The sequence below is a fragment of the Piliocolobus tephrosceles genome, chromosome 5, assembly GCF_002776525.5.
Source record: "Piliocolobus tephrosceles isolate RC106 chromosome 5, ASM277652v3, whole genome shotgun sequence".
Taxonomy (NCBI): Eukaryota; Metazoa; Chordata; class Mammalia; order Primates; family Cercopithecidae; genus Piliocolobus; species Piliocolobus tephrosceles.
The window spans coordinates 20,301,131-20,323,144 of NC_045438.1; the positions used below are offsets into that span (position 1 = coordinate 20,301,131).

General features: G+C 41.7%; 1 protein-coding gene across 1 annotated transcript in view; it reads right to left on the reverse strand.

The window, feature by feature from the left end:
• WDR27 (WD repeat domain 27) overlaps nt 1–22,014 on the reverse strand; it is a 247,483-nt gene that overhangs the window by 123,954 nt on the left and 101,515 nt on the right. Inside the window, exon 25 of the mRNA XM_023198152.2 lies at nt 8,267–8,365. Coding sequence (XP_023053920.2) covers nt 8,267–8,365 — 99 coding nt within the window. The remainder of the gene's footprint in view (nt 1–8,266; nt 8,366–22,014) is intronic.

The following is a 22,014-nucleotide window of genomic DNA, read 5'->3' on the forward strand; positions in this document are numbered from 1 at the left end:
CCCCTCTCCATCCCTCCATCCATCCATCCCTCTCCATCCATCCATCCCTCTCCCTCTCTATCCATCCCTTCCTTCCTCCCTCCCTCTCTCCATCCATCCATCCATCCATCTATCCCTCCCTCCCTCCCTTTCTCTCCATCCACCATCACCTATTGATTCCGTTTCTCTCGAAACGTGTTTCTGTAACATGTGTTTTATCCTCCTACTGGAAGGTTGGTGTTATCACTCCCCAACACTGATCCTGAGCTGTTGAAGGCAGGTGGCCTGTATTTCCTGTCTGGTGGGAGGGCTGCCCTGTGTGACCTAACATCCTACTCTAATCAATACGCAGCCCGCTCTCTAGGCCAACACACGCACTTCACATGTTCATATGCCCAACACACGCACTTCACATGTTCATATGCCGGGCTGGGCCTTGGAGGGGTCTTTTCCTACAATAAAAAGTTCAAATCATTATTTTGATGCACCATCTAATAGATTTTCTTAAAACGAAAGCTTGAGTCACATGCTTCATTTTGTGGGCATGATTTTAAACAACATTACGTGTAGGTTGCACTAGGGATTTAATAAAACAGAGAAAGAACATGCTACTTTAAAAAGGAAGGATGAATATTTCCAGGTTCAACAATTTCACAAATGTTAGTGAAGGGATAACATGTATCTTAAAATCAAATAAATGTTTTACTGCAACATGAAGGCTTCTAAGCCTATCTGCCACGTGTTCCTGAGGAAGCACTGCTGTTTCAGAGACCTATCTGATAACTGTGACTGGAAAAATTGTGCACTACAAAGTTTTTGGAGCAATGGGCCTGCTTTAGATACTTCTATAGACAGAGACAATTAGCACCAGATGAACACCACTCCTAAAATTCAACAACACTACAAAATGAAACATGGTAAAGTGTGTTCATGTTTGGAAATATTTATTCTCTGTGTCCACCCACCCTCAGGGGACTCTCTCCACTCTGCTGGGCTGGGCTGGGCCTCATGGTGGGCGTGACCATGGGGAATGGGATGTTGGCCAGCCTCCACCTTGCCCCACAGGGCCCAGCAGGTCTGGTGGGACTTCACCCATCGGCCATGCTCCGAGATGAAGGGGATGCTGGACAGAACTGGATGACCTTCCATGAGTGTTAGGGAAAGCCTTTGGTATTTGGGGAATTCTGTCATGTAACAAAACTCAAAGATGAAGATTACCATAAAATAAATTATTTTTTCAGGCCAGGCCCGTGGCATACACCTTAGTCCCCAGCACTTCGGGAAGCTAAGGTGGGAGGATTGCTTGAGGGCAGGAGTTTGAGACCAGCCTGGGCAAAATAGGGAGACCTCCATCTCTACTAAAAATGAAAATTAAAACATGAGCCGGGTGGGGTGGTGCATGCCTGTAGTATCAGCTACTTAGGAGGTTGAGGCGGGAGGATTGCTTGAACCCAGGAGTTCGAGGCTGCAGTGAACTGTGATTGCACCATTGCACTGTAGCCTGGGCAAGAGTGAAACCGTGTCTCACAAGAAAAAAAAAAAAAAAAAAAGAAAAGGAAAGGAAAAGGAAAGAAATTATTTTTCAAGAGTAGAACTCAAGGATCTTTCAAAATGTACCAAGTACTTTACAGGGTACTTTCTAGTAGAGGAAACAAAGAAAGATGGCAGCTTTCCTCAAAGGTGTGTTTATAATTAGCACAGAGAGAATTATGAAAATCACACCGTTAAGTAACTATAAAGTCGTGAATCATACAGTTATGTATTTTATGTGAATGTAAAGTGGCTTAATTGGTAGTAAGGAAGAAGGATCCTCTCAAATATGCTCCAAAAAAAAAAAAAAAAGAAAGAAAAAAAAGAGCCACGTGGGCCACAAGAGGGATGCCAGTGGTGACAAGCAGACCAGACCCCTGCGCCCACAGTGACTTCCTGCCGGTGGTTGCTGGAAGGACACCAGGGGCGACCTGGGAAAGTGGGAATGGGACGCGGAGGTGGCGGCCGGGAACGGGGTCCGGGCAGGGCCGGCAGAAGCTGGGGCGTCCGCGCCGAGCCAGGCATGGCGCCCCCCGATGTCCACCCCACGGTCCGGGCACCCGCGAACGGGCGGCTAGAGTCGCCCACAGGGAAAGAGGCCTTGGCGGGTGTGGCTACGTCGGCGGCCTCCAGACGGGGGACGGTTGTGGATGTCCCAGGTGTCATCACAGGGGCGGGACAAGGACAAAGCGTCCACACGTGGAGGACGGGCGGGGAGACGCGCGGAGCGAGCAACGGGATCTCGGCCCGGAAGGCGGAGCTCGCCCCGAGCCAGGACGGCGGCGCCTCCGGAAGCCGGAAAAGGCCGAGCACCGGATTCTGCCGGAGCCGCCCTGCCAGGGAGCTAAGCCCGTGAGCCCCGCAGCCTCCCGACCACGGAACTGCAGTCGGGAAATCGGCCTTTTCCTCCGCGGCCCACGCTGTGATTAGTTACTGCGCCGACGGGAAGCGTCCAAGCGTCGCTCAAACGCATTCGCCGCAGCAGCTTTTAAACGATTTGCATTTCTGCCTGTTTGCGCTGGGACACTGGTCTCCCCTCCTGCCCTTGGGCTGGGACTTAACACCAGTACCCCCCAACTCTTCCCCCATTCTCAAGCCTTTGGACTCAGACTGGAACAAACCACCAGCTTTCCTGGACTCCAGCTTGCAGACAGCAGCACGTGGGACTTCCCAGCCGCCCCAACTGCGTGAGCCAATTCACATAAAAAATTCCAACCATCTCTCTGTCTCTCTCTACCCCCATCCCTCTCTCACCTATTGATTCCCCTTCTCTGGAAACGCGTTTCTCTAACGTGTGTTTTATCCTCCTACTGGGAGGCTCCGCAGTGCTGACCTTGGAGCATGCTTAGTGGGGAAACGCGGGCCATCTGAGATTTCAAGCTGGAAGGTGCTCTCCAACTGTGAAACCGCGACATGGTCCCAGAATAACGGCGCTCACGCGGTGAGAGGTCAGCACAGAGTTTACCTTCTTATCCATAGCGACGATGTGGGCTGCCATTTGGGATATAAAAACAGTGGCACGGGCTAATCTGCCAGAAAGTCCTCTTATGAATGTGAGAGGCCAGGAAGTTGTCTCAGCGCAGAAGGACTTGCAAACACGGCCTAGGTTTTGGATGAATGGCAAGTCTATCTAGACTGGGTTTTTTTTTCCAATTTCAAAAAGAACTTTAAAATAAATATTTAAATACAAATGGCAGAAGCAATGTATTTTATCTTATTACAAATGTGTGCAGCACCTAACAGATTTCCTACATAGAAGTTCACAGTGGGGCATAAGTGCGTGGGCTTGGAAGCTGTGGGGATGCTGGTGCAAACTCTCAACTGCATATAAACTGATCTGTCTGGATCCCCACACTGTTATCTGAGACACAGCTGCGCTAACATCTGCAAACAAAGCTGCCGGCAAGAACTGGATAACATGAGGAAAGACCCTCACACAGCTCCTCGCTTTTGGGGGACACTCAACAGCAGCTTTGGTTATTATTTTACACAGCATCATTTGTTCCCAAGCAACCTTGGAAAAGACACAGGACAAATGCTATTAATGACCATTCCGTATCTGAGAGACTCAGGGAGAACAAGACATCTACAGCCTGATAGACACCTGTGTTATGAAGGACTAAGTGTGGGAGCTGCCATAGATATCATCATGCTCCAGGTTCCTAATGTAAGGTCTCTCACCAGCACCCTAGGTACGTGGCAGCAGCCAGAGTCTGCCACCTGGCTGAGCAGATTTCCATGAGTTTCTCCTACTGATTGCAAAGACCATCACAGGCTGGGTGTCAGTGGCACCAGACATGCTTCTATGACATTTTTCCCCCAGGTAACAACAGTCAATAGTGAACTGGCCATTCCCAAAACCTGCTTACTCCTGGTGTCAGATGTCATCCTGCAATGACCAGCTTTGCATTTTATCAAAAACGTGCTTAAGTCATAGATGAAAGGTCTGATCATCTGATGAGGCTGTAATGTGGAGGTAGAATAGAGAGCCTTAAACCTGTTTGTCAAAACAGCCCGCTTCAAAGTAGCAGTAATGACTGCGGAGCTAAAAATGTATTTATCATAAGATACATGTTTTAAGTTAAATTTATAGAGTGAGACAGAACACTACCAAGTACCCATCAGAAATTAGAAATTAGGGGGTCTGAGGCAGGGGTCAGCAGGGCTTGTTTCCAGAGCCTGGGTCATGACCCTTCTGATCAAAACAGGATGTAGCACAGGAACTGGCCCAAACCAGCTAGGGCCAAGATGGTGCTGAAGCTGTCTCTGGTTGCTCTCATTACTCATTGTGTACTGATGATAATTCATCTGCATAAGACACTCCCACTGGCACCATAACGGTTTACAAATGCGTGGAAACAACCCAGAAGTGACCTTACATGGTTCCGGAACTCCCATCCGTTTTCCAGAAAGCTCATGAAGAGCCTGCCCCTTATTTAGCATATAATTAAGCGTGGGTATAACTGCTCGCCAGCGACCAATGCGTGCTGCTCTGGGCCACTCTGCCTGTGCCGTGGCTCTGCTGTCGGTGCAGCTACCGTTTTGCTGCACACTTTGCTCTGTCACCACCACCTCACCCTCGAATTCTTTCCTGAGCAAAGCCAAGAACCCTGCTGGGCTAAGCCTCAGTTTGGGGATTTCCTGCATCAGGTCTGGAGCTAGCCTGTAAAATTCTGACGAGCTGATCATAGTTAATACAGAAAGTAGGCCAGGCACGGTGGCCCACGCCTGTAATCCCAGCACTTTGGAAGGCTGAGGAAGGCGGATCACAAGGTCAGGAGATCGAGACCATCCTGGCTAACACAGTGAAACCCCGACTCTACTAAAAATACAAAACACTAGCCGGGCGAGGTGGCGGGCGCCTGTAGTCCCAGCTACTGGGGAGGCTGAGGCAGGAGAATGGCGTGAACCCGGGAGGCGGAGCTTGCAGTGAGCCGAGACTGTGCCACTGCACTCCAGTCTGGGTGACAGAGAGAGACTCCGTCTCAAAAAAAAAAAAAAAGAAAAAGAAAGTAGCAGTCCCCCAAGTGTGAGCTGTGCTGTCACCAATTTCACTCCCCAGTTTTCACAGCTCCAGCATTCTCTCATTACCAGATCCAACTGTTAGACAGGGGAAATGCTATTGGTGTTTGTGGCACAGACTTCCAATATTTGACCACACTTGTTCCCATGTTTTCCTTGTGTGTATGTTTTTATATCATAAACAAAATAAACCATGCTTAGGAGAGTGCTATCAATCTTTCCTTCAAAACAGCAGTGCCCTCATATACTGCTAAATGAAATCACGTATTAAATAAATACAACCTCCAACTTTACCTGTGCTTCACACAAGAACTTCATTTGCCAACCGATGGTATTCAATTTAAAGTGAAGCTCTCCTTTCTTATTAAATTATGTAGGATAGGCTTCAAAGGATGCTGCCTTACTGAGACTTGGATTTTTCTTGCATACACGTTCTTTGGATTGTTGGGAGCCTCTGGTTAATTTTCAGAGTTCTAAGAAAGCTGGTTTTGACAATTTCTGTGACTGTTTTCATTGCCTTTGTGAAGGAGAAGATTTTCGATGTCCTGTTCCACCACCCCTAGTGCTTCTTTATCATATTTACTTTTAACAAAAACTTTTCCTGCCTGTTTTCATTGCCTTTGTGAAGAAGATTTTTGATGTCCTGTTCCACCATCCCTAGTGCTTCTTTATCATGTTTACTTTTAACAAAAACTTTTCCTGCCTGTGTTTATTTCCAAATCTTAATTTTACTTAATTTTATGTGGTTAACTGTCTCTTCAATAATTACCAATATTGTCCAATCCTGAGAAAACATATTTTAAAAGTTACTGTAGTCATGATAAGTAATTATTGTAATACAACGTATGAAAATAAAAACGACTTCCAGTTGTTTGATTTACAGTGCTGGGAAACAGAGGAACGGTAGTGAGGTGATATATGTGGAAGAAAGTGGACTAATATCAGTAAAGAAAGGAAATTTTTAAAAATAAGGAACCAACAACATGTTGTAATGTATACAACAACATGTATACATTATACTTACTCATGTATACATAAGTATAATGAACTTAGTGAATTATATAATTATATACTATATATTATATAATTCAGTATATGATATCATTACACTTAATGAATCAGTATGATGTATACATATGCATAGCAGGCTTCTTGTGCCTGTTCTTTAGTGGCCCTTCATCACCAAGGTTCATGACAACTACAACTTGTTGCTTTTTCCTCTTTATTTTTTGTAACTATATTTACACCATATTTGTTTCTTTTTTTTTTTTTTTTTGAGACAGAGTCTTGCTCTGTTGCCCAGGCTGGAGTGCAGTGGCATGATCTCAGCTCACTGCAAGCTCCACCTCCTGGGTTCACCCATTCTCCTGCCTCAGCCTCCCGAGTAGCTGGGATTACAGGCATCCACCACCACGCCCGGCTAAACTTTTCTATTTTTTAGTAAAGACGGGGTTTCACCATGTTAGCCAGGATGGTCTTGATCTCCTGACCTCGTGATCCGCCTGCCTCGGCCTCCCAAAGTGCTGGGATTACAGGCATGAGCCACCGCACCCGGCCCCTATTTGTTTCTTTTATTCATTAATCTCAAGGGCAATAGAGACCTACCCAACCTTTTTCTCACTGAAAATTTTCAAGTATTCAAAAAAATTCAGTCAGGCTGAAAGACATTTTGATGCCAAATACTCAAGGGTCAAGACAGCTAACATCTGACTCCCCCATAAATCACTCCCCCTCTCCCCGCTGCCACCCTGCGGGGTCTAGCTTTGGCACTTTTCATCTTTCTTTCTTTTCTGACCACCCCTCCATCTCGCTGCCCAAATGCCGTTCAAAGGATTATGAAAGAACACAACAACTCAAAACAATATGTTTTAAAAGTGCAGAATAGGAGATGGCACAAATATTATCAAGAAAAGCAGGTCCTTTACAGTGCACATGGCACAGTCTCATCATGGGAAGAATGAAGCATCATGAAGATGTACGGCTCAGTATTGTTTGTCATAGGGAAGGAAAGCATAAATTCAAATTCCCATCTGGAGCAGACTGAAAAGATAAATTAGGGCCAAGGATGGAATTCAGCGGTGATGCTGATGGAAGCTCTGGTCCATGACAGCACAAGATGCACTTACTCATTTTCAATATTCAATATTATTCAATATACAGCAGCAGTAGCACGAGTGCCAGGCACAGCAACATGCCCTGAACCACAGCGATATGTTGTTTAGTGGAGAAGAGCAGGGTCACAAGACGTGTGTGGAGTGCCGTTCCACCTGATCACACGCGCTAGGCCAGAGCACACAGTCACACAATGACGCTATTCTCTGAATCAAAGCCTCAATCTTAAAGAGACAAAATGAAACTATTCCCAAACACTGGAGTTTAATACCTGATATTTATTTTATTTTATTTTATTTTTTTGAGACAGAGTCTCGTTTTGTTGCCCAGGCTGGAGTGCAGTGGCGTGATCTCGACTCACTGCAACCTCCGCCTCCTGGGTTCAAGCGATTCTCCTGCCTCAGCCTCCTGAATAGCTGGGATTACAGGCACCCACCACCATGGCTGGCTCATTTTTGTATTTTTTAGTAGAGACGGGGTTTCGCCATGTTGGCCAGGCTGGTCTTGAACTCCTGACCTCAGGTGATCCACCCGCCTTGGCCTCCTAAAGTGCTGGGATTACAGTTGTGAGCCACTACGCCTGGCCAATACCTAATATTTTTAATCCTTTGCAAAAAATCTCCCTCTACATTTTAATAGAAGACCATTTTTTATATACAATTGATTTGCAATGGTTATTTTCATGTTTTCTTCTAATTAAAAAAGTTTCTGGAAATGCTGTGGACTTTTTTCCATAAGAATTTTCAAAATCCTGTTCTTTACTTGCTCTGCTGCTTGCTTTCTTGCTGGCACTGGTGTTCATGTTAGTGCCCCATGTAACCGTATTTATCCACGGGTCTTCCCATACATTCCCGTTTCATTCCATTAAACATGCACGAGTGCTGAGTGGCAAACACCTTCATTATAAAAGAAACTTTTCCAGATGCATTTCCCCACAATAAAGGTTTATTTCTCTCTCTCTCCAATAAAAGTGTATTTCCTAAGTTCTCCCTGTACTCAGTGAACACTGGCATGTAACCTTAAATATTATAAGATTTCATCAAAATAAAGTCATAAAGATACAGAAATATAACGTAAGACCTGTATGGAGCAGAGGTGCCCCGCCCACTCAGCAAGACTGTACCTGGGGCATGGATGGGTTGAAGGCCACTGCAGTGACGGTGTCTGTGTGCCCAGCCAGCCGGTGAGAAAACGTGCTCGAGCCCATTTCATACACGTAAGCCTACAAGACAAGATGAGCAGGTGTGCCATGTTAACTCAGAGTGAGGAATCAGCTGTATGCTACGTAGAGCAGAGGGACTGTCTATAGATTAGTGCAGTTGATTAAATACAACAGCAACAACCGGGATGCCTGACAAAACATCATCCAAGCTGGGGAACTAACTGTATAAAACAGGAATCTTTTCCCCTTCTCTCTCGTAGATTTTTTACATCTTAGTGAACTTATGTCATACCTTCTATTTACTATCAAAAGTCTCCATAGTACCCTGTGAACAGTTTTAAATATATGCTCATGTTTGATGACTAATTTTAAGGAAGGAGTATAGATTCTGTAATGCAACCTTACCTTGAAGTTCCAAACTGAATGAAAAAAAAAAAAAAAAAAAGATGCTCTATTGTATCCTCCCCCATTAACTTGAAATAGGTACATATGCTATACTGTGTTTCCTACTCATCAGCTTAGAATCTGAGCAATTCAAATACTTAGGTTTTTTATAGCTGTTGATAAATAAGTTCCTCTCTAACTGTGTGTGACACAATTCTGGATATATGTATCCAGAACTGCCATCAATAGTTTATTTTAGAGACAAAATCTGTTATCAGATACCATTCTGATGGAATTGAGAGATGAGATAATCATTAAGTAACAAAGTGTATCAACAAATATTTTCTGAAAGCCTACTAGTAATAAACAGCAACGTCACAGTGCAGCAGAAGGAAGGTGTCAAAGGTGATTCCTTTTCCCGCAAAACCCTACTGTTTTTTTAAAAAATTAAGCATATTGTGTATATTTGAAGTTCGCAACATGACTTTATGGGATCCATACCTACAGATATGAAGATAATAGTACTGGTAACTGTAGAGAGGTGGACTCTCATATCTATCATCTCACATCGCTACTTGTATTTGTAACAAGAACAGCTAAAATCTATGCACTTCAGGAAAATCCCTAATACTCCATGGTTTTATTAACTTGAGCACTCGTGTTGCACATTAGATACCCGGACTTCTTCATCCTAGCAGCTGCTGTTTCGTATCCTTTGACCCACATCTCTCCATTTCCTCCCCGTTCCCGCCTGTGTCTACCCTGTTAGCCACACTTCCATCATCTATCTTGGTGTCTCTGAGCTCTTGTTAAGATACAATTTCACACAGAATTGAGATCCTGCAGTCTTTTTCTTTTTGTGTCTGGTTTATTTCACTTAGCATAATTCCTCCATGTCCATCCACAGTGTGGCAAATGGCAGGCTATACCATTGTGTGTACCTGTGTACAGACATATGCACACACTTCTGTATCATATTTTTTATTTGTGTTCATTGATGAGCTTTTAGGTTGTTTCTATAGCTTGGCTGTTGTGACTAATGCTCAATGAACATGGGAGGGCAGATGACTTTACATGGTGTTGATTGCCTCTCCTTTGAGCATATACCAGAAGGAGGACTGCTGGGTCATATTGTAGTTCTATTGTCACTGTTTTCTATACTGTTTTCCAGATGGCTGCACCAACCTACATTCCCACCAACAGTGCACAGGGTTCCCTTTTTTCACACCCTCACCAACATTTGCTATCTCTTGTCTTTTTGATAATAGCTATCCTTACAGGTATGAGGTGATAGCTCAGTGGTTTTAATTTGCATTTCTCTTATGATTAGCAATGTGGAGCACCTTTTCATATAGATTTTTGGCCGTTTTTATGTTGTCTTTGGAGAAATGTCTATCCAGGTCCTTTACTCATTTTTCAATCAGGTCATTTGTTTTTCTGCTATTGAGTTGCAAGAGTTCTTTATAAATTTTGGATATTAAATCCTTATCAGATATGTGGTTTGCAAATAATGTTTCCCAGTCCATAGGTTGCTTTTCCATTTAAGAAAAATAAAGTTGGAGGCATCACACTTGATTTAAGATTATATTACAAAGCTACAGTAACTAAAACAATGTGCCTACTGCCAGAAAAACAAACACACAGACCAATTAGAGTATAGAGCTCAGAAATAAGGACAACTATAAGGACAACTAATTTTCAATAAGGCCATCAAGAGGACACAATGAGGAAAGGATAACCTCTTTAATAAATGGTAATCTCTTTAATAAATGGTGTTAGGAAAACTGGATTTCTGCACACAAAAGAATGAAATTGGACCTTTATTTGACCATACACAAAACTCAACTCAAAATGGATGAAAGACCTAAAATCATAAAACTCCTAGAAGAGAACATAGTGGAAAAGCACCTCAATATTGACTTTGGCAATAATATTTTGAACGTCAGAACAAAAGCTCAGGCTACAAAACAAAAGTAAATAAATGGGACTGCATCAAACTAAAGAGCTTCTGCTCAGCAAATAAAATAATCACCGAAAAAGAACTATTTTAATGTAAGAATGAGTCCTTCAGATTTAGGCCTTCCCAATGATTCTGTTAATGACTAAGCAGGTTTTGAAGTAAAGTCTACAAGTAAATGTCTGATATACAGTTGACCCTTGAGCAATGTGGTGGCTAGGGGTGCTGGCCCTCCATGCAGTCAAAAATCCACATGAAGCTTTTGACTCTCCAAAAGCTTTACTGATAATCTACTGTTGACTAGAAGTCTTACCAATAACATAAACAATCAATTACCATATATTTTATATGCTATGTGTATTAATACTTTATTCTTACAATACAGTAAGCTAAAGAAAAGAAAATGATATTTAAAAAATTATAAGGAAGAGAAAATATACTCATTATTCACTGAGTGGCATCACAGAGGTCTTCATCCTCATTGTCTTCATGTTGAGTGGGAAGGAGGAGTAGCAGGGGTTGGTTTTGCTGTCTCAGCGGTGGCCGAGGCAGAAGAGGTGGAGGAGGTGGAAGGGGAGGCAGCAGAGGCAGGCTCACTTGGTGTAACTTTACAGAAATATGTCGTAATTTCTGCCTGACATTTTGGCTTTCTCACATTTTCTATATGGTACCAATCCTCCTACCATTTGCTTTCATTTCACTGCCTGTATCACAGAAGGATCCATGTCATGAAACATATCAAAAGCACTGAGTCATCAGAACCCTTCTTCCAGATTATGTCTAATGTCAGTTTGTTTCTTGGCACTGCTTCTTCCATGTCTTCTTACTCATTGTCCAGCATTGGTTTGAAGCACTCATCTCCATCAAGTGGTCTTCTCTTAATTCCTCTGGTGTAGTGTCTGTTAGCTCTTGAATTTCTCCAAGATCCATAGCTTGAAACCTTTTTTGCCATATCCACGATCTCTTTCATGATTTCCTTGATTGGCCCTGTCATAAATCCTGTGAGATCATGCACAACTCTGGACAGTTCTCTCCAGTGGGAATTGTTTCAGGGTTGATGGCTTGCATGGCTTTTCCTATAACAGTAATGGCCTCTTCAATGGTATAATCTTTCCAGGTTTTCATGATGTTCTCTCCATCAGAGTTCTCTTCCACAGCATTGACAATGCTTTCCATAGGGTTCCATTTGTAATGACCCTCTGATCTGGAGTCTGGATTAGAGAAGTTGTTTGGGGGCAAGACCACTTTGATGCCTTTGGTGTTAAACTCATTGGGTTCTGGGTGGCCAGGGGCATTGTCCAATATCAAAAGACCTTTAAAAGGCAGTCGTGGCCAAGTGCAGTGGCTCATGCCTGCAATCCCAGCACTTTGGGAGACCAAGGTGGGCAGATCATGAGGTCAGGAGATCGAGGCCATCCTTGCCAACATGGTGAAACCCCATCTCTGCTAAAAATACAAAAGTCAGTTGGGCGTGGTGGCACATGCCTATAATCATAGCTACTAGGGAGGCTGAGGCAGGAGAATTGCTTGAACCCAGGGGGCAGTGGCTGCAGTGAACCAAGACTGCACCACTGCACTCCAGCCTGGCAACACAGCTAGACTCTGTCTCAGAAAAAAAAAAGGCAGTCGCTTCCTGACTTCAGGGACAAAGTAACAATGGAACCAATGCAGGAAAAGGTTCTCACTGTCCTGCTTTCTTGGTGAACAATGAAAAGATTGGCAGGTGGTGTTTTTTTTCCCTTCAAGGCTCAGTTTTATGGATGAGGGCAGTCCTGATCACAAGCTCAGCTGCATTTGCACAAACCAGTAGAGTTGACCTATCCCTTCCTGCCTTAAGTCTGGTGTTCCTTCTCTTCCTTACCAATAAATGTCCTTTGTAGCATGTTTTTCCCTAAGAATAGGGCACTTTTATCTGCACTAAAAACCTGTTCAGGCAGATATCCTTTCTCCTCAAGGATTTTCTTTTCTTTTCTTTTCTTTTTTAAGATGGCGTCTTGCTCTCTTGCCCAGGCTGGAGTGCAGTGGCACAATCTCAGCTCACTACAACCTCCACCTCCTGGGCTCAAGCGATTCTCCCGCCTCAGTCTCTCAAGTAGTTGGGATTACAGGTGCCAGCACCACACCCCGCTAATTTTTGTATTTTTAGTAGAGACAGGGTTTCACCATCTTAGCCAGGCTGGTCTTGAACTCCTGACCTCAGGTGATCCTCCCACCTTGGCCTCCCAAAGTGCTGGGATTACAGGCGTGAGCCACTGTGCCCGGCCCTCAATGATTTCCTTAATGGCATCTGGGAACTCAGCTGCTGCCTCTTGGTCAGAAGCTGCTTCTCCTGTTATCTTGAACTCGTTTTTTTTTTTGAGAGAGAGAGTTTTGCTCTTGTCCAGGCTGGAGTGCGATGGCGCAATCTCGGCTCACCGCAACCTCCACCTCCCAGGTTCAAGGGATTCTCCTGCCTCAGTCTTCTCAAGTAGCTGGGATTAGAGGCATGCACCACCAAACCCGGTTAATTTTGTATTTTTAGTAGAGATGGGGTTTCTCCATGTGGGTCAGGCTGGTCTCAAACTCTCAACCTCAGGTGATCCGCCCACCTCAGCTTCCCAAAGTGCTGCGATTACAGGCGTGAGCCACCATGCCCGGCCCTATCTTGAACTTTTTAAGCCAAACTTCTTTCTAAAATTATCAAGTCATCCTTCACCTTCCCTTTGCTTTGTCAGATGACTTCATTTTTTCTTGAATCATATTAGAGTCTATAGGTATGCCTTTCTCATAGCAATCCTGCGCTCACATAAAAGCTGCATTTGCAATATGAGATTTTAAAGGATTTAACAAAAAGTGCAAGGTTTTCATGCCTGCTGGCACAGCTGCAGCCATGTCTCCACAAGTTTCCTTTTCTTTTTTTACATTATTTCTTATACTGGATTCATTTATCTTGAAATGGCAGCCGCCTGCCAGTCTACGTACATACCAAGCAATTCAGCTTTTTCTGTAAAGTCGTGGCTTTCCCTGCTTCTTGGGAGAAGGTTCAGCATCTCTAGGGGCACTTCCTATGGGCCCCATGGTGTAATTCAAGGTTTACAGTATTGCGTTAAACACAATGAAAATACACAAGAGCCGTTAAGAGACCACCTTTCACTGCAACACACAATTTACTGGAGAGACAAACAGCTCACACAGAGGCGGTGAGCATCACACAGAGTTTTAAGGGATACTTGTAACTCCTGAGCTCACCACAACAGCAACAGCAAGGCGATGAAATGAGGACAGAAGTGCTGGATGGACGACAGTTGAGTTTCTGAAGTGATGATTTCATACTGCATTTCTGCACTTGTTATATTTCTCTTGACTGAGAATGTGCATACATTCTAATAAATTTTAACTTTTTAAAAAGATGTAAATTTTATGATAGTCAAGGATAAAACAGACTAATATCTACATACATTTTATGCATTCATAACATATCTTTTTAATTTTTTTAGACTTTTAGGCTATGTGGTTCATCTATGAGTTTTTTCAAAGTGTTGAAAATCTCCAAAAATGTTAATATATTTGTTGAAAAAAAAATCATGTATAAGTGGACCCATGCATTTCAAATCCATGTTGTTCAAGAGTTAGCTGAATTTTGAAGGAAAGTGGAGAAATAAAATGTCTACATTTTATTTTCTTCTGCCACAAGCACATCTTTATTTGAAAAGTATTCCTGTGCAGTTGCTGCTGTAAGGGGTGGCATGGGGCCTGGGAACGTGCACTCCTAACATGTTCCCAGGTCAGGCTGATGCTGCACGTCCAGGGCACCCCACTTTGGGAACCACTGGGTGAGGGTAACCCTAACATTTACACAGTGTGTCACTATTTACAAAACACAACTGCTACATAAACCATTTACAAAAATGGATCAAGGTGCATCCCTATTTTATCGCAATCTCCATGTTTTATGGAAGAAACCATGACAGGTAGAGAGCACTTTACCAGGACAGCCGCAGAGCCTCAGTGCTGAGATTCCAAACTGATTTTTCTAAGCTTTTGCTGTTTATTTCACTGGGCTGCCAAAGACAACTCCCATTCACACGTGGCTCAGGGCATCCTCAAATTCCCTCTAATCTCACAGGTGTTTCCAAAACCATCTTTGCTTATTTTGCTATTTTTAATTCAGGACTGATTTAATATCAAAGGGTTTCTGAATTTCTTCAGAACTCCTGTCTGCTGTTTAGATTAAACAAATAAGGGAAATTATAATGACTGAATCTCTTTTCCATCCATTATTTCCAACGATAAAATACAGAGGTTAACAGCAGCAAGTACTTACTGGACACTGACTTTTTGTCAGGCACTCTGATAAGAATTTTATATAAATTTTCTCGTGTAACCCTCTTGGCAGCACTATGAAGAAAACACTTTTATTGTCCCAGTTCCATAGACAAGGAAGCCAGGCTGAGGGCAGGCAGCCTTCCAAGGCCACTCACCTCTTGAAAAGCACTTCCTGAGATCAGCTGGCTTCCATTTGCATGAAACCTCAAACACACATAGGATGACATAATATAGTGGGAAGAGGCGAGGTAAAACTTATCAAGGAAACGTCTTTTGTTTCCTCAGTGAGAATGGAATTAAATGAAACATCTTTTGGTCCAGGGAATCTTGGGGTACATGAATTTTCTGATCATGACAACTTTGCATGTGACACAGCAACTGGAAGCCCAAATATCAGAAATATTTTAGTAGATACACAAGTTTCTTATGCTGTGATCCTACACAGTGTCAATAAATACAGAAGGACAATAAGCCATAGAGTGATGGTAATGAACAGCTCTGCAAATGATTCAATGTAACCACAATCCATGTGTGAAAGAAACATCTTAATTAGAGGTACTCACTGGAGTCATGAAGCACTTCAGCCACCACAGAGAAACCAGCTGAGGCTAAGACATATTCAGAAAACAAACAGAGCTGGAAATAAAACCTGTGTAGGTAGATCTCATGCCAGAACCAAATCAAGAAGTCCTGAGAGAAGGAGCAAGAAAAAAGGAAGCAATATTTTTCAGGCAAAAGATGAGGATGTGGCATAAATCTGTGGGTGCTGGAAAAATGCTTGACTGCTCAAAAATGTTTTTACAAAAATTGGTAAGGGACTGAATGTACTACTGAAGAAGCGAAGTGTTTTGGAAGCAGGACTACACCGATTCATTACAACTGTTTTGCAATTCTGCTGAGCCACGTCTGCGAGGATGAAGTTTCTTTCATTTTTCCTTTCACAGAGTTCCTAACATGTGACCTTCGTTTCCCTTTACCCAAATTAACCCCACAGAAGAAAGGGGACGAAGAATTACAAACAGAAGTGAGTTCTGCACTCCTGAAACTTGACAATGGTAGCGACATTTTCCACAGGGGAATCAACTGTCTTATTATGCTCACTTATTTTGCTTTTGAAAATAATTCCAGAAATGACATTTTCCGAGTATTCTGAACATTTCTTCAGATACCGAATTTTTAGTTTACAAAAGAGTAAACTATTCTCAGAAGACCGAAAACGGTCAAGATTTAAAACAAAGTCACACCAAGACAGAAGCCTTGCCTCCGTACAGAAGCAGCAAAGGCTCTGTTGGAGAATTCCTGATAGTGGCATGCAGAGCCACCTGGCCGCCTGCCACACAAGCCATGGGAGGCGAGTGGCACCATCTCATCAGGCTGCAAGGCTGCCGCACAATCTCCAACTCTTGTCAACCTCCATCAAGGTCTGGCAAAATAAATATGGCACACACAGTAATAAACCCCACCCTTTTCTCTGGCACGTCCTCTTCCAAAGACATAGCAGAACAGGGCACAGGTGTGATACTGCCCACTGGTCTAACCAGTGGACACTGGTAAATACCTAAGGCAGCAGTAACTTTAAGGCCTTGGGATAATATGTGATTCCACGTCCACGCTCCATTTTCCTTATCCATTCCTCTGTGACGGACATTTAGGGCGCCTCCACACTGTGGATATCGTGAAGAGTGCTGCAACAGCCATGGAACCACAGGTATCTCTTCCATATACTGATTGCAATTCTTTTGGACAAATACCCGAGACTGCTGGATCATGTGGTTTCTACTTTTCGCTTTTTGAGGAAACAACACACATTTTCCGCCGTGGCTGCCTCATTTTGCATTCCCACCGGCTGTGCGGGAGCTCCCCTTTCTCCACATCCTCATCATCACTTGTCTTTCTGATATTCTAACAGGTGTGAGGTGGTATCTCATTATGGTTTTGACTTGCATTTCCCTGATGATTGGTGATGTGAGCCCTTTTTTCCTGTACGCATTGACCGTCTATATGTGTTCTTAAGCGAAATGTCTATTATTCAAGCTTCCTTTGGGCCATGATCTTCATCTGATAATTTCACCTACTGATGACATTTGCCTCAGTCAATTACTGCATCTGAGATTGAAGAGAGTGATTTTTAATCCTGCCATTGATCCATTCCACTTGTCAGCAATCTACTAAGAAATAACTTTCCTTTACCAAGTAGGGTATTTGGTTTACTTAAAATACAGTCCGAACAGGAAAGGCAGACAAATGTTTAAGTATTTTCCTTTATAAGGCACACTTCTGAGTAAGGGACAGGTGCCCTAGTTACTTCCAAATGGGGACCAATGACATTTTGCTTAATGTTTTTGTTTTTAGCTATAGCTTTTTGGGGGGAGTATTATCAAAAATGTTAAGAGTTTAGATATACAATGTTTGAAGTCAATCGCAGTCATTACTCTTTGGATGCTCAGCTAGCCCTCCGTTGGCCAACAGAATACAGCACTGGTGTGTTGCTGCCCACGGGTCTAACCAGCAGACAGTGGTACATGCCTAAGGCAGCAGTAGCCTTAAGGCCTTGGGAATTGGCTGTTGCCTGTGGCCTTGTTATATGACTCCATTACCCTTTGATTTCTTCTTTTCTCTTTGGCATAAGATATGCCTGGCTCATCTTGTAAGTCTTCTGCCACAGACCTGGAACCAGCTCTCCACCCAGGGAGTTCTGGCTTCTATTAGTGGGGAATGGCATTTAGAGGCTGCAAAGAGGGTACTAAGGGTGATGGCTGGAATGTCACTGCTTCCAAGCACCTTCCGTGGTGGGAGCTAAGAAATACTGGTATTCGTGCACCAGTTCCACATGGTTTTACTTTGAAAGGCTTTCCAACATAAGTTAATGGCTGACAGGGCAAGTTCTCCCCATCATAATGTTCTTTTTTTCAGGGGTATTCTGACCGTTGTTACTTGTTTATTCTCCCAAGTAACTTTACAAACAGTACAGCTACAGAAAAACCTACTGGAATTTTGTTGTTGTTGGGGCAGTGTTAAATTTACAAATTACCTACAGAGAACTGCCTTCTTTATGAAACTAAATCTTCCTATCCAAGAACAAGTTACGATTTTGCGTTGGTCCAAGTCTACACTTCTGGGGAAAAAAACAAAATGTTCTTAGTGCAGGTTTCGCAGAAATCTTGTTAATACCTGAATGGTTTATCCTTTTTGAGGCGATTCTCAATGAGTTCTCCTCTTCCACTATAACTTTTCAGAGATTATTTTTTTGTACCTATAAAGACCATTGAATTCCATATATTAATTGAAACACTACTAATCTTTCACTTAATTATTTTATTGTTCATATGGGCCACTAATTCTCTTGGGTTTTCCAGATATGCAATCTTGTTACCTATGAATAAATGTAATTTTCACTGTTCTTTTCAGTGCTAACATCAGTTAAGTTGTCCTGTCTAATTTCATAGGGAAATATCTCCAATATCCTGTAAAATAGTCGTGGAATTAATGAACGTTCTGGCTCTGTTCCCAACCATAGAATACCTCTAAAGTTTTCTCAGTAAGATGTCAGCTTTTGGGCTGAGATAAGCATTTTATCATTTGAAAGAGGCATTCATGGATTCCTCTTTTACGGGGTGTTTTAGCAGAAATGAATCTAGAATTTTATTGAAGCAGCTTTCTGCATCCAGGAACATGGTTGTAAGAGTCCTCTTTTTATATCAGTTAATATTATGAGGGAATTATTAGTGAATTTATTGATAGTAAATCATCCTTGCATTCTATGCATAACCCGCTTGGACATGGTAAATTATTGTTAATGCACTAATTCTGTGTTCTATTTAAGCTTTTCAGTTGATATTCATAAATGAAATATAACTCCTTTCTGAAATTTCATCAAGTTTTCTATCAGTTATGGTTACTTCAAAAAGCAGTCTGATGTCTTCCTTCTTTCTCTACGCTTTAAAACAGTTAAGTATCTTTGGGACTATTTGATGTTTAAGAGGTTGGTAAAATCCCCTGAGAAAACATACGGGCCTGGTACTATTTCACAAGGAGCTCTTAGAAAATGTTCTCAATTTCTTCTAAGAAAAGCGGCCTGTTAAATTTGTTTCTACTTTGGGGGCCAGTTTGATAAACTAAATTTCTGTGACTCAACCATTTGTATAGAGGCTTTCATATTAATTTGCACAAATTATGAGCAGCAGTCTCATGATTTTCAAAATCCTTCTGCTCCATGCTTTTGCCTACTCATTGCTTATTAATTATAGATTAAGCTTTCTCTATTAAAAAAAAAATTGCACTGATTAAGTTATTTTGTTGCTTGTGTTTTTAAAAAACTAGTGTTTTGGCCAGGCATGGTGGCTCATGCCTGTAATCCCTGCACTTTAGGAGGCCGAGGCAGGTGGATCACTTGAGGTCAGGAGTTTGAGACCAGCCTGGTCAACGTGGTGAAACCCCATCTCTACTAAAAACACAAAAACTTAGCTGGGCGTGGTGGCGGGCGCCTGTAATCCAAGCTACTGGGGAGGCTGAGGCAAGAGAATCTCTTGAACCCAGGAGGCGGAGGTTGCAGTGAGCTGAGATCGTGCCACTGAACTCCAACCTGGGTGACAGAGCAACACTGTCTCAAAAAGCAAACAAACCAATAACAACCAAAAACACAACTAGTGTTTTATTAGTTCTACTGATTTTCTGTTTTCTAACTTATTACCTGCTTTTCTCTCTATCAATTTATTTCTTCTGATTTACTTTGCTTGTCTGGCTTTTTAGTTAGATATTCATTTATTTTTTCCCTTTTAAAATGTATGATATGGCTATTTGGTGCTATAAATTTCCCTTCAAAAACTGGTTTATGGGTATCCCAGAGACACTGATATGTCATGTTAGAAACAGCATTATTTTCAAGAAATTCTACAATTTCATATTTTGTTTTATACCTTTAAACCAAAAGTTGCTTAACAGATGGAATTTTAATATTTAGATGGAAGAAATTTTTGGTTTTTAAATTTGTACTTTGATTGCATTATAGTGAGAAAATGCTGATTTTGTGTTCTTTTTTTAATTTATTGAGCTTTTTTCTGGATTCATTTATGGTCATTGTTCATAGATATTTGATGTGCACTTGAAAATAAGACGCCTTCCTTGTTGGCAAACATTACTATGAATATCTATAAAATAATGCATTCTCAATTATGATATAGAAGTTTCCTACAACCTTATAATTTCTGTGCACTTGACCTGCCAAGGACTGAGACAGATGCATTAGTCTCCATTATTAGTGTGTGGCTACTTATTATCTGGTTCTTATTGTTTCCACCTTGTGAAATTTGTTTATTTTCCTCAAAATTAGATACAGATATTGTATTTTCATTGTGAATTCTGGCCTTTGGCATTATAAGTATCTTTGCCTCATAATTTTTTGGTTGAATTGTGTTTTGTGCGATATTAAAATCATATAATCTGCTTTATTTTTATTTTCATTTGCCTGCTATACATTAAACATCTCTTCTCTTTATCCTTCCTGGATCACTTTGACTTAAGGCATCTCCTATATTCAGCATGGACCCAGATTTTTTTCCTCATCTGTAAAATCCAATCTGAAAGTTTTTTTCTTTTTTTCCTTAAACATTGATATGAGCCAGGCATGGTGGATCAGACCTGTAATCCCAGCACTTTGGGAGGCTGAGGCTGGAGGCCTGAAGCCAATTGTTTGAGAGCAGCCTGGGCCACATAGTGAAACCTCATCTCTAAAAAACTAATGAGTCAGGCCGGGTGGCATGTGCCTGTAGTTCCAGCTATGTGGGAGGCTGGGGCAAGAGGATGGATTGAGCCCAGAAGTTCAAGCTCATAGTGGGCCATGATCATGCCACCGCACTTCAGCCTGGGCTAACAGAGCAAGACTCAAAAATAAACAAAAACAACAACAATGAAGACATCAATATGACTGACATTTCCATCTCAGTCTCATCCTAGTATTTTACTTTTAATTCTATGTAATGTATGGCACTTTATGGTCTATTTTATTTGTCCTATCTAGATATTTCTTTGGGCACTTAAAAATGGCAGAATTCTTGTTCCAGCAGTTATATTTTATTAAAAGCTTTATACAAAACTCTTGGTCCACTCCTCTCTAAGACAATGCATGTCAGTTCCCTACTATGCCCAACAGGGAGGCTGTCTAGCAACCATTTTTCCATCTCTCTTCCTCTACATCCAATTTTAGTCATAATTATCTTTATATTTATACTCTTAATTACATTTAAGAGCTTACAATTCTATTGTCAGCTTCAACTGATCTCTTCTTACTCAATTAACATCTACAAGTAGAATCAGGAGATGTATTCTACTTTCTAGTTATATTCTCACATCTCCCAGTTTTATACTATTAAACTGTAACAGACAGAACATTTACAAAGTATTCTGTCGTACCTTCATTCCCACCTTTTGATCTTCCATAGTTAAATACATTCACTGCTCACCTTGAACCTTTTGCTGAAACTTCTTCAATCCTACCTTGGTTTTATAAAGCTTTTTTTTTTAAATATAACTCAAGGGAACACCATTCAGTTCTGGCATATTCATAACTATGTGTCTGGTTTTATACTCAAAAACAAAATGTAGCTGGATATTAAAATTCTTGACTCAGATTATCTTTCTGAGTATGTTAAATATGTTCTTCCCAATGTTTTTTTTAACAAAAAAAAATGATGATTTACAAAAGTCCAATCCAAGCTGATACTGTTTCCCTTATAAGCATTTGAACAACTTACCTGGATCCACAAAGGTGTTTTGTTGTTAATGTTTACAGTCAAATGGATTTATTAAGCTATATTTCTATGCAAACTAGTCTGGGTCAATTTTCCCAGGTATTCTTGCAATATCTAGATTTAACTAAATTTTTTTAATTTTAGAAAATATATTTTTGAATTATAATATTATTTGTTCTGTTTAACTGACTTTTTAAAAAAATGTCCAGAGACTCCATTTATATGTAGGTTGAATCTCCTTTTCTAAACTTCTATATTTACCTTTTCACCTTGAATTTCTTTTATCATTTTCTTTTTTTTTTTTTTTTTTTTTTTTT